The sequence below is a fragment of the Equus asinus genome, chromosome 5 (assembly GCF_041296235.1).
Source record: "Equus asinus isolate D_3611 breed Donkey chromosome 5, EquAss-T2T_v2, whole genome shotgun sequence".
NCBI lineage: Eukaryota > Metazoa > Chordata > Mammalia > Perissodactyla > Equidae > Equus > Equus asinus.
In genome coordinates this window covers 85037695-85051623 of record NC_091794.1, presented here as the reverse complement: position 1 = coordinate 85051623, position 13929 = coordinate 85037695, and the positions used below count along the sequence as shown (strand labels likewise).

The 13929-nt window shown below is 47.1% G+C and overlaps 1 protein-coding gene across 2 annotated transcripts in view; it reads right to left on the bottom strand.

The window, feature by feature from the left end:
• EPHA10 (EPH receptor A10) overlaps nt 1–13929 on the bottom strand; it is a 37097-nt gene that overhangs the window by 17092 nt on the left and 6076 nt on the right. For both annotated transcript variants that reach the window (XR_011503473.1, XM_044770374.2), the window contains exons 4-5: nt 10291–10446; nt 9272–9622 (exon numbers count right to left, since the gene is read on the bottom strand). Coding sequence is in view for 1 of the 2 variants with exons in the window: in XM_044770374.2 (XP_044626309.2) it covers nt 9272–9622; nt 10291–10446 (507 nt within the window). In the remaining variant the exon portion in view is untranslated. The remainder of the gene's footprint in view (nt 1–9271; nt 9623–10290; nt 10447–13929) is intronic.

Here is a 13929-nt window from a genome sequence, read left to right as displayed (position 1 = left end):
ACAAGGAAAAATCAACTGTGTTTCTATACACTAACAATGAATAATGCAAAAAAGGAAATTAAGAAAACGATTCCATTTACAATAGCATCAAAAAGAAGGAAACCTAAGGAATAAACTTAACCAAAAAAGTGAAAGACTTGTACACTGAAAACTTTGTAATTTAAGAAATTACAAAGACATGTACACTGAAAACTACACAGCTGAAAGAAATTTAAGAAGAGACAAATAAACAGAAAGACATCCATGTTTACGGAGTAGAAGGCTTAATATTGTCAAAATGTCCATATTACTCAAAGTGATCCACAATGCAATTCCTATCAAAATCCCAATGGCATTTTTTGTAAATGTAGAAAAAAACCACCCTGAAATTCATATGGAATCGCGAAGGATCATGAATAGTCAAAATGATCTTGAGAAAGAAAACAAAGCTGGAGGCCTCACACCTCCTCACTTCAAAACATATTACAAAGCTACAGTAATCAAAACAGTGTGGGGCTGGCATAAAGACAGACAGATAGACAAATGGACCAGAATAGGGAGCCCAGAAATAAAGCCTCGCTTATATGGTCAAACGATCTTTGACAAGGGTGCCAAGGCTACACAACGGGGAAAGGAAAATCTCCTCAACAAATGGTGTTAGGAAAACTGGATAGCCACATGCAAAAGAACGAAGTTGGACCCTTACCTTACACCATATGTAAAAATTAATTCAAAATGGATTACAGACCTAAATGCCAGACCGAAACTACAAAACTTCTAGAAGAAAATAGAGGGAGAAAGCTTCATGATGTTGGATCTGGCAATGGTTTCTTGGATATGACACCAAATGCACAGGGAATGAAAACAAAAATAGACAAATGGGCCACATCAAACTCACAAATTTCTGTGCAGCAAAGGAAACAGCCATCAGAACGAAAAGGCAATCGATGGAATAGTAGAAAATATTTGCTAACCATACATCTGATAAGGCGTTAATACACATAATATGTAAAGAACTCTGACAACTCAACAACAAACCCCACAAATAACCCAACTAAAAAATGGGCAGAGGACTTCAATAGATATTTCTCCAAAGAAGAAATACAGATGGCCAAGAAGAATATGAAAAGCTGCTCAGCATCACTAATCATCAGAGAAATGCAAATCAAAACTATAATGAGATATCACCTCACACTCTTAGGATGGCTGTGATCAAAGAAACAGAAAATAACAACAGTTGGTGAGGGTATAGAGAAACTGGAACCCTTATGCTCCATTGGTGGGAATGTAAAATGGCTCAGCAACTATGGAAAACAGTACAGAGGAGCTCAAAGAATCAGAAATAAAATTACCATATGACCCAACCATCCCACTTCTGGATGTAAGAATTGAAAACGGAATCTTGAAGAGGTATTTGCACACCCATGTTCACTGCAGCATTATTCACAATGACGAAGAGGCGGAAGCAACCTAAGTGCCCACTGATGGATGAATGGATAAGGAAAATGTGGTACACAATGAGATATCACCTCACCCCTGTTAGAATGGCTATCACCAAAAAGACAAGAGAGGAGTGCTGGCGAGGATGTGGAGAAAAGGGAACCCTTGTGCACTGTGGGTGGGAATGTAGACTGGTGCAGCCACTACAGAGAACAGTACGAAGGTTTCTTGAAAAATTAAAAATAGAACTACCATGTGATCCACCAATGTCACTTCTGGGTATATATCTGAAGGAAATGAAATCACTGTCTCACAGAGATATCTGCACCCCCATGTTCATTGCAGCATTATTTGCAACAGCAGTGACATGGAAACAACCTGTGGCCATTGATGGATGAATGGATAAAGAGGATGTGGTGTATGTATATATATACACACACACACACACACAATATGTATATTGTGTATATACAATATACATATATATATATTTGGAATATATTTCAGCCATAGAATATTATTCAGCCATGAGAAAGAAGGAAATCCTGCCATTAGCAATAACATGGATGGACCCTGAGGGCATTATGCTAAGTGAAATAAGCCAGACAAAGACAAATACTGTATGATCTAAAAGATCTATGTAGAATCTAAAATGTATGTAGAATCTAAAAAAGCTGAATTTATAGAAACAGAGAGTAGACTGGTGGTTCAGGGGCTGGGGGTGGGGAAAATGGGGAGAAGTTGATCGGGCTGGAGGGGAAGTTGATATCAGGTGGCGATGGGCCAAGGAAGGGGAGACAGGGTGTATGGAGCTCGCTCTTTGAAAAGTGCATGAATGTGGCTTCCAGTTTTAAATGGTATCCATCTTCCAGCCCCCACCTCCAGTCTTTCCCAAATTCCAATTAAAACACAAAGAGACAGAAAGAGCTGAAAACCCAGGACATCAGCATAAACTAGTCTTGGCAGCTGATTGCCAGAATGGGGAGGGGGAGTGGAGTGGCATATTTCCACCTCTGATAAAGCCAGAGGAACTAGATTGAAAAGCGCAATTGTAGTGAACCCCTAGGCTATGCTGCCCACAGAGTGACATTTGCCTCCCATCCCCAAAATAACTTGAAAGGTCCTTTATCCTTCCTTCCACTGTCTGACCCTTAAAAAAGAGCAAGGTCTTTGTCAACTGGACAATGCACAGCCATCACTCTACTGCGTAGCTGCTTTTGAGGAAAAGCGTCCTTCCCTGTCCTCCCGGAGTGCCTCTCAGTCTAAACCCACTTGGAGATGGCAGCTCCCAGAAAAGACATGGGCACAAAGGGGAGAGGAGTGATGAAGCATCCTAGGAGATGGCACATCTCCTAGGATAGGAAGGGGCTAGGAATGTCATTTTTTTGAACTTCATTTGTTGAAAGCATCAGACGGCCAGGATATATGAGGTAGGAGAAGGTTCCATTTCAGCCCCACAGAGATACGTTAGATGAAAGCCTGATAAATCCTGAGAATGGAGCTAAAAGCTGAGCCCAACACCTGCTCTCCCGCTGTAGATTTGTGATGAGTTTCAGCCAGCACCCAAGCGGGGCCAGCAGTGCAGCAGACGCTATTGGAAACCTGTTCAACAGCCATGTCCCCCTTCCTTGCTGGCTGAGCCCAATTTTTGTTTCAGGGTCTATTGTCTCCCCCGCAGATGACTCAGGTTAATTTTGATTGTTCTAAGATATCTGTGTGCACTCATTCCCTTTGCCAATGATTGGTTTAGAGTTGGGCCTATAATCCAGTTCTGGTCAACAGAAGGAGAAATCAGCTAAGGGGAAGAGGGATTCTGGAAAAGGTTTCTTGCTCTTTAAAAGATACCTACAGGTAAGAAACAGTTCATTTTCTGCTCTGGATGATAAGGATGTGATGTCTGGAGCTGCTGCAGCCAACTTGTCACCATAAGGGAGCCAGCCTATGTGATAAGGATGGCAGAGTGGAAAGAGAGAAAGAACCTGGGTCCTTGAGGATACTATCGAGCTGCTGAGTTAACCCAACTCCAACTCTACTCTTCTTAGGTAAGCCAAGAAATCGTTTTAGTTAAATGTCAGTTGGATTGAGATTTCTCATTACTTTCAGCCAAAAGCCTCACAAAGCCATCCAAAGGACAATTCACACATCTTGGGTTTTTTGGTAAACACGAGTTAGGTCCTTGTTCAAGAACAAGTAAACAAAAAAATCAAGAAATTGGGCATATGAAAAAATATATCAGAATAAGCCAACAGGAATATTATTCTGAAGACTCGGGGGAAGAGACCTTTAAGATTGATTTAGTATGACAGTCAAAGGAACAAGTAAGGAGATTGTTTGGCATCTTTGAGGAGATGAAAGAAAACACAGCCTCCACAAAATAGGAGCAGAAGGCCAGGAAGGGTAAACAGGTGGAGAAGAAAAAGAAACAAGACGAGATTAGATAAAAGTGGAGAAGGTGAAAATGCTTATGGGAAAACTAAAAGTGCATTTGCAAAATTGAAATATTTAAAAGAAAATTCAGTACAAATACAAGGAAGCTTAACAAAATCACAAGCAGAAGGGGAAACGTGAACCTCTCAGTCTTTGGAATATCAGGTAGATAAATAAGAAGGAAAGAGAAGAAATGAATAATATACTTTATTACATGGAGAGAGAGAGAACTACGTATAAAAATAATATACATTGCTTCCAAGTAGCCATGGAATAGTTAAAATGTTTACCATATCTGAGACCACAAAGAAAACCCCATCAGTTACTTAAAAAAGTAAAAACTGTACAAACCTCTTTCTCTAAACATGGAGCCGTAAAATCAGAAACAAAAGATAAACAGAATAAAAGATATCCAGAAATTAAAACCCATTCTCTGCAATAATTTTAGTCAAAACTACAATATTAGAAGAAAACATAGGTATAAATCTTCATAACCTTGAATTAGGTGATGGTTTCTTAGATTTGAAACCAAAAGCAACAAAAGAAAAGATAAACGGGGCTCAAGCAAATTAAAAACTTTGAGTTTCAAAGGATACTACTTAAGAAAGTGAGGGGCTGGCCCCATGGTCAAGCACTTAAGTTCTCGCACTCCGCTTTGGCAGCCCAGGGTTTCACTGGTCTGCATCCTGGGCGTGGACCTAGCACCACTCATCAAGCCGTGCTGAGGCGGTGTCCCACATAGCACAACCAGAAGGACCTACAACTAGAATATACAACTAAGTACTTGGGGGGTGCTTTGGGGAGAAGAAGGAAAAAAAAAAAAAGAAAGTGGAAGACAGGCGGTTGCCAGAGGTGGGGGTTGGGGGGTGAGCAAAATGGGTGAAGGTGGTCAGAAGGTACAAAATTCCCATTATAAAATAAATAAGTCACGGGGATGTAATGTACAACATAGTGACTATGGTTAATAATACTGTGTTGTATATTTGAAAGTTGTTAAGAGTAGATCTTAAAAGTTCTCATCACAAGAAAAAAAAATTGTAACTATGTGTGGTGATGGTGTTAACTAGACTTATGGTGGTGATCACTTCATGATATATACAAATATCGAATCATTATGTTGTACATCTGAAACTAATATAGTGTTCCACGTCAATTATAGCTCAGTTTTTTTAAAAAAGTGGGTGACGACCCACAGAGTAGGAGAAAATATTTGCAAATCATATATCTGATAAGAGTTACATGTTGAATTGTGTCCCCCAAAAAGATATGCTGAAGTCCTAACCCTCAGTATCTCTAGAATGTAACTTTATTGGAAAAAGGGTCTTCACAGAGGTAAACAAGTTAAAATGAGGTCATCAGGGTGGGCCCTAATCCAATCCGACTGGTGTCCTTATAAAAAGGGGAAATTTGGACCCAGAGACAGACACTTATAGGGGGAGATGATGTGAAGACACACAGGGAGAAGAGGCCATGTGACTGGAGTCATATGTCTACAGGCCAAGGAACACCAAGGACTGCCAGCCAACACCACAGGCTAGAAGGGGCAAGGAAGGATTCTCCCCTGGAGCCGTCAGAGAGCACATGGCCCCGCTAACCCTGGATTGCAGACTTCTAGCCTCCAGAACTTTGAGACAGTAAGTTTCTGTGGTCTTGAGTCACCAATTTTGATACGTTGTTACAGCAGCCCTAGAAAACTAACACAAGGGTCTAGTATCCAGAATATATATATTTTAAAAAGAATTATTATAACTCAATGACAAAAAGAAAACCAGCATGAGAAAAGACGTTCAACATCATCAGCCGTTAGAGAAACACAGATCAAAACCACAGTGAGATACCTCTTGTTGCACACTGGGATGGCTGTGGGCAACAAGACAAGCAACCACTGCTGGCGAGGACAAGGAGAAAGTGGAACGCTTGCATGCTGCAGCTGGGAATGTAAAATGGTACAGCTGCTTTGCAAAACAGTTTGGCAATTCCTCAAAAAGTTAAGCAGTTTCTCAAAAAGATAAAAAGTTAGCATGTGTATTAGTCAGGTCAGGCGGCCATAACAACACACTACAGACTGGGTGGCTTAAACGACAAAAATTTATTTTCTCACAGTTTTAGAGGCTGGACATCTTAGATCAAGATACTTGCAGGTTTGTATTCATATTCTGGTGAGGACCCTCTTCCTGACCTGCAGACAGTGTGCCTTCTGGCTGTGACCTCACCTGGCTTTTCTTCTGTGTATGTGCAGAGAGAGCAAGCAAGCTCTGGTGTCCCTTCTTCCTCTTATAAGGTCTTAACAGATTAGGGTCCCATTATTATGATCTCATTAACCTTAACAACTTCCTTAAAGGCCCATCTCCAAATACAGTCATGTCGGGAGTTACCGCTCCAACATATGAGTTTGGAGGGGACACAATTCAGTCCATAACACTATATGACATGGCACTTCCAATCCTAGGTACATACCCAAGAGAACTGAAAACATATGTTCACACAAAAACTTGTACACGAATGCTCATAGCAATATTATTCCTAATAGCTAAAAAGTAGCAACAGCCCAAAGTCCATAAACTGATGAATAGATAAACAAAATTGTGGTATATCCATACAATGGACTACTGGTTGGCCATAAAAAGGAATATACGAAAAACCACTGAATTTACACTTTAAAAGGTATGTGAAATTTTGTGGTATGTGAATTATATCTCAAAAAAACCTGACAATACTAAAAATGTGATATGTTATTTATAAAAACAAACTGGATGCAACCAAAGCTATACTCAGAGGAAAATTCATAGGCTTAAAATATTAAAACAAAAACTAAACACTGAACTCACCTAGAAAAAGACTTCAGGAAAGTAGGAGGATGGTATTGATAAAATCATAAAATAAGTGAAGTAAAGAGCAGTGGAATTGATAAATTCAAGAGCTGATGCTTTGTCATAACCAATGAAGTATACTGCTGGCAAGGATAATTAAGAAAAAAGAAATCGCAAGCACATAACATGAACAAAGAGAAAACAGAGTTAACTCCAGACAATCAGGAAAGTTTTAAAATATACATTCCCGGGCTAATGAATTAGAAAAAGATCATCAAAAGATTTTCTAGGAAAGCACAAATTAGCAAAACTGATTCAAGAAGATGTTACGAGAAAGATTGATAATATAATCAAATTTCCCCTAAAAAAGGTACAGGGCCCAGAAATTTTCCCAGGCAGTTTTGCATGCCTTCAAAGAATGTGTAATTCTGTTATTTAAACTGTTCCAGAGCAGAGAAAAAGAAGACATTTTTCCTGATGTCTTTTCCAAATCCAGCATTACCATATGGCCAAAACTTGACCAAAAAAACCCCACTAATCTCTCTTACAAAAGCAGATGAAAAAAATATTAAAATGCAAGTAAATTAATTCAGCATACACTCATATCCAGCAGGGTGTAATCTAAGAATGCAGAAAGAGTTGACATTGAAAAACCCATTAACAGAATTCGCCATACTGATAGGTCCAAGGAGAAAAGACATGTGGTCATTTTGAAAGATGTTTAAGAAGCATTTTATAAAATTAACATCCACGCCTGATTTTTAAAAAAAGTTTAGTAAAATGTAGAAGCATTATACGGCCAAGGGGCTTTGGTGGCAGACAGACGTGAGTTCAAGGACAGCTCTCCCCTTACTAGCTGGCTGACTTTAGACAATTCACTAGGCCTCTCAGAGCTCAGTTTCATCACTTAAAAGATGAGCATTCTATTTAAATGAATTAATGTAGAAAATCATATTGCACAGTGCCCAACACAGAGCAGCACTCAATCAGTGGAAACTTAGTATTTTCATTAATAAATGGAAATAGATGAGTAATTCCTTAACGTGATTTCTAAATCCCTCTATATCAAAACAACAGGATTAATATGAAATATCACATGAAAATTTGTATTATGTGTTATACAAAAGGGATTTTTGTATAGTAGTTGGTTCTAGATATGGAGATAGATAGAGATGGAAAAAAATGTGGAAGGATATACTCCAAGATAGGAGTAGTTGTTTATCTCTGGGTAATAGAATTATGGTGCTTTTTTCTTTTTCTATACTGAATTTTTAAAAATGTAAATGCAACAGCAAATGTTAAATCACAACAGAGAGAATAAAAAACATAACTGTTGTTCCAGGAAAGCAGTCGAATTGGGAAATCTCTCCCAAAAGGCAGAGGAAATGGATTAAGAGCTAAAAATGAGAAAGGAAGTGACAAGATTTGAGAATCAGAAAACGGATGTACAACCTGTGGCTTAGGGAGAGCCTTAAGAGCGATATTAGAGCTATCAGAAGTTCTAGTCAAAGCAGCAATGAAAAAAATGCCCAAGAATAAAGAAAGATGTGGAGATCAAAAGTTTTACTGTTTCAGCCAAACTCAGTGAAAAGAGATCGATATAGGTTAAGTTTCATTTTCATCCGTCGGTTAAAGAATTATACAGACATCCATATGTGTGCATATATATATGCACACACACACACACACCCGTTACTTATCAAAGAATAAAAACTACCCTGGCCTCAGACTTCTCTGCACTGTAGCTGTCAGAAGAGAGGGAAGTAGTCATAACCAATCATATCTTCCCAGACATGAGAAGACAGAAACCACACCACTCACTCATCCTTCTTGTGAAAGATACTTGAAGGTGTATCTTTGAGCGACAGACAAATCAAAAGTAAACTTCAAGAAAGGGGAAGGTGTAGCATAAAAGGCTCGTGGGTCGTCATCTATTCATCTCACTTCCAGACTCAGAAATGTGACTGTTACGTGCCCACCGGTGGGTTCCATCGCCCCTACGGTCTGAACCCACGCGCTTCCTTGCTCTTTTCCAGGACCCGGAAAGAGGGTGACCGAGGCAGCAAAACCCTCGCAGAGGCTAAGGGATGGAGGATCCCTCTTTCTGAGGCAGAGGGGAAGGAGGATGTTTCCACTGCCTACTGGAATGTTTGAAAAGAGAGGACAAAATATCGAGGGACTTTTCAGCTCTCCTTCCCTGGGAAACTAGACGCGAGGCAACTGCAGAGTTGGGCGTGGGGCAAAGGCTTTCTGCGGGGTCGGGTGAAGCGCCCCCTGGCTCCCGCAGACTCGCTGTGATGCCCATATCCTCCCTGGCCCAGGGGAAGGAGTCACCTGCATCCTCGCTCTCTCCCTGGTGGCCTTCGGGAGGGGGGCTGACCCTCAGTGCGGGTCATCGGGGGTGGGGACTTGGGGGTCACTTCGTCTCCTGGAGGGTCGCTGGGCGCTGGTGTTGCGGTGGCGTTTGCACCGACTGTGGTTGATCGGGGGTGGCTGCGGGATGTAGGGTGCGCCCTGCGGGACGCACAGAGGCGGCCTCGGGGGGCGAGGGGTGTGGCAGGGGGCGGGCGTCTCTGGAGGGCGCGGAGAGACCCCGGCGCGCGGGGCGGCCTTACCCCCGGGCCCGGTGGAGACGGTGACCTGCGCGTAGGTGGCTCCCGCGGCGGCCGCGGGGCCCGAGACGCCGTTGAGCGCGGCCACCCGCACGGTGTAGCGCGCGCCGGGCCGCAGGTGGAGCAGGGTGGCGGCGCGCTCGCGGAGCCCGGCCTGGCGCGGCACGAAGGCCACGCGCGGCCCGCACGGCTCGCACGCGCCCGCCGGGCCCTCGCGGCCGCAGCGCAGGCACAGCAGCGAGTACGTGACGTCCGAGCGGCCGCCCGAGTCGGCCGGGGGCAGCCAGCGCAGCCGCAGCGCCAGCGGGGAGCGGCTCAGGCTGTACTGCAGGTCCCGCGGCGCCGACGGCGGCCCTGGCGGCACAGGGCGCAGGCCGTCAGGGGGCCGGAGGGGCGGGGGCGCGGGGCGGCCGGGGGGGGGGCCGGGGCGGGGCCAGGAGGCTCCCGGGACAGGGCAGGGAGGGGGCGGGATGTGGGAGGGGGCTGGATAGGGGGGTGCAACCAGGGAGGGGGCAGGAAGGGGAGAGGGGCAGGGAGAGGGCAGGACTGGGGAGAGGGCGAGGTGGGGGATGAGGACAGGGAAGGGGGCAGGGGAGGGGGCGGGGCCGGGGTCCCGGGAAGGGGCGGGGTGAGGGTGGAGTCAGGGAGGGGCGCGCGGCCAATGATGCCGTGGGAGGAGGTTAGTGAGGGGACGGATATGGGGGTATGGGGACCGAGAACCGAGTGCGAGGGGCGGAAGCCCTCTCCTGGCTGGAGGATAGGGCGAGGTCAGGGCGGTCCACTCGGTGATCCACCTAACCGCATCCCTTGGTCTGGACTCTCCGTTGTCCTGCTTCTTCCAACCACCCCAAGGCCCGGGACCCCATCCCCACGCCCAGGTCCCCTCTCTCCACCCCGCCGTCAGGGTCGCTGGCCCCCAGGCTCCTGGGTGCGGATCCCCCTACCGTCACCAACACCTCGATCACGCCCTTATTGACCGCCCCCCCACCCTCCGCCCCAATGCCGTCCTGAGCGCGACTCACGGGTGCAGGAAGCCGAGGGCGGGTCGGTGGGCGAGCGCGCGTAGCTGTCCTGGCACACGCAGAACGTGGAGGCGTTCTCCAGGGCCCGGCTGTGCTCGGGGCACGGCGAGCAGAGCGGCCGCCGCGAGGACACCTTGTAAAACCCTGGAGGACAGGCTGCGGGGGGCGCCGCGTGAGAACGAGGGGGCTGTCCACCGCTTCTCGCCCCCACGGTCCTGCCCGCCTGCCCCCGTTACGCTGGGGTTTCTCTCGAACTGTGTTGGGGAAGGGACGGGGGCGAGTCTCGGCTGCTCCAGCTCTGCCCCATGGCGGGGGGCAGTTCCCAGCTGAACAACCCGATGCTACCTGACCCTTAGTAAGCCCTTAATGTGCGCTGCCTGTGAGGTATGTACTCTATCCTCGTTTTTAAAATGAGGAAGCTAAGGCTCAGAGAGGTTAAGTCACTTGTCCCGTGTCCCACAGCTAGTAAGCGGTGGGATTCCAACCCAAGCAGACTGGTTTCAGAGCCCACAGCATACTGCCCTCACGCCCATCGGAAGAAAATGAGCACAACCTTCTAGTCTTGATGTGAGGACGGAAGAGAACTGTGCCTCCAAGGGGGTGTTCCGCAGTTACCCAGGGACGGACACCCACACGCTCCCAGTTACACAGACACTGACACACACACGTTGTTGTCAAAGCTCGTCCTCCCACCACCACCATTTGGGGTTAATGCGTCATCAATCCTCAACTCACACACTCAGTTCCAGCGTGAAAGTGGAGCCAGCCAAGTGGAGGGGAGCAGAGAGCGAAGACGGACAGTGCAAGTTCTCTTCTGCTAGTCTTGACACCGCCTCAGTTACTCTGCTTCTCTCATTTCCCTCACCTGACCCAGAACACTGGCTGTCAAGAGCACAGGCTTTTTATATCTGAACCTGGGTTTGCAGCTGAGTTGCACCCCTTATTTGCTGTGTGGCCTTGGACAAGTTGGTTGACCTCTCTGAGCCTTTCATAAAATACCTACCTCCAAAAGGTTGTCGGAGGATTAACTGAGATAAAAACGTGTAAACCACTTAGCCAAGTACAGACAACATTTACACAATAATGGTAGTAATTACTGTTCCTCTATCACAGGCCTGAAGTGGAAACTGCTAAACACCCACTTAAAGAATTTCTCACCAGCTGGGCCAGGGAGGGAGGAGGCGGCTCCTGGACCTTCATCTCAGAGCTTGGGTGGTTCTCACCTTGTTCCTCGCCCGGGCCAGGCCTTCTCTGTCCCTCCCCCCTGGTTTAGCTAGTTATGGAAGGCTGGCTGCTCTCAAGCCCCAAGAGGACATAGGACAACAGAAGGGATGCGCACTCGGGAAGAAATTTCAGCGTGTCTGGGAGGAGAGGGAAGGGGCTGTGGGTTTCCATCCTCTGGAAGGCACAGGCGTGGGAGGGTCCATCCTGCCTAGAGTCCTGGGTAACCTGGTTTGAGCAGGGCCAGAGCAGCGTGGGGGCCGTTTGCAGTCTCTGCCTCCAAGCATGGGACCTGTAACATTGCAGGACGTCAGCTGGGACTCAGAAGGCCAGTGTCAGCTCTGTCACTTCCTCTGCCTCTCTGGCTTTCAAATGGAAATAATAGCCGTGGCCTGCCCACTCTGTTGTGAAACGCGTCGCTCTGTCTGCAGGGTCTCACAGCAGTCCAGAAAGAATGCTGGAGGCTCCTTGTCTCTGTGGGTAGGTGGGAGTCTGCTGTCCCAGAGATGGGTGGTCCCCTCAGAGACAGCCTTGCTGATTTCTACTCTGAAAAGCTCTGTTTAGAAGAGGTTCATGTTGAGGGGCAGACTCAGGAAGGGACCCCTGACTGCAGACCCCTCCCTCTCTTCCTCAAGGTCAGAGGCAGAATTCCAGAGGTCATCTCGTTCAGCTCCCGCTGGCCCAGTCCTCAGCAGCTTTCCCAGCAGTAGCCACGGTCACTGCTCAGGTACTTGCTGATGGGGAGCCCGCCTTCTTCGGGGGCTGCCTCTGCTGAGTGACGCTGGCTTTAGAAAGTGCTTCCTTGTGTTGAGCCCAGATCAGCTTCCCTGCCTGTAGCCCCCTCATGTCACCCCATCACGGGGTCTCAGTGTGCCCTGTGGAGCCTTACAGAGCCTATCTGCTGGAGTCCTCTCCTCTCTCAGGCAGTCCTACACAGATGTGAAGACAGGGGTCAAATGCCCTGATTTTTCCCTGCAAGGGAAACCCCAACCCTTTCCAACTCTTTCAATAACTCCTCTAGTGGCTGGGAGAAGGGGAACAGAGTTCGAGTCGCTGAAGAGAGAAGCAAGAAGGGGAGAAAACATCTCCGCTGTATGCCCTCCACACGCGTCTGCCTTCAGAGACGGCTCTGTTCACAGCTGCAGAAGGCGCCTGGAGGCCTTCCCTTCCTAAACACAAATCTGACCCTTTCACGACCCTTCTTAAAGCCCTCCGAAAGCTCCCCATGGCCAACCGCCCCACCCATGCCATGCTGAACTCTTCCTTTCACGCCTCTGGGTCTTGTCACATAATGTCTTATATGTCTTCTCTCCTGGCAAATTCCTATGCTTCTCCAGACCCCAGTTCAAAATAATACCTGCCTTGTGAAGCTTGCCCTGACATCCTCCCCAGCTCCCTACTGCCCAAGGCAGAGGTGATGCCATTACAAGTGGCCTTTGTCTGGTCTCAGCCTAAGGGAGTGAGCTCAGCACAGTTCCAGAGTGGGAGTGGGTTTCTGAGTGTGTGTGTTTGTGTGTGTGTGTGTGTGTGTGTGTCTCCCTCTCTCTCATTGCTCAGAGTATGGATCCAAAGCTCCTCCTCCAGCCCTGATCCATTCATTCAAAAATTTTTTAGCATCTATTGAGCCAGGTGATGTTCTAGGCTCTGGAGATACAGCAGTGACTAAAAAAGACCAGGATCCCACTGTCGGCTGGTACAGACGCCCTCCCTCCTACCTCACAGGGAGAACAGAGGCCATCAGCTGGCAATTCCCTCCACGTCTGGCCGTCAAACCCACAAACACCTCTGTCCACACCCACCTGCCCTCTCCTCCTTCTCTTCAGGCCTAGAAGAAGGGATGAGGGCCCCCCGTTGAGGCCAGTCCTCCTCTTTCCCTCTGCATCCTGCCTCTTCACCTCCTTCCCGACTACATTCCGTCAGGCATCTCGCCTCCTAATTCTTACACTGTTCCTTCTCCCCTGCTCTTCTGAGTGACAGAGCAAGGGAGTAGAGCAGTAAAAGCAGTCCATCCAGGGTGCAGGCAGTAAGGACACTGTCTACAGAGTATTGAAAAACAACGAAACTGACAAAACATGGTCTGCTTTTTACTAGCAGCGTGCACCCGCCATTCTAACCCACATCAGTAAGAAAATATTTCTTCTCCCTGAGGCAGACCATTCCCACCACCTCTGACTTCATACTCCCCTGGCTCCTTCCCTCGTCCCAGAAACAGGGCTCCCCTCTACAGTAAAAATCCTCTCTCAACCCAATGTCCTCCACAAGGTACCATGCCTGCTCCTCCCTTTTCAAATCCAGCCTTCCAGAGGGTGGTTTACATTCCCCGACTCCAGCTCCTCAGCTTCCTCCATCCTTCAGCCCACGGCAGCTCCATCTCCGTCACTCAGCTGAAACTGCTCCCACCAGAGCCACCAAGCAGAC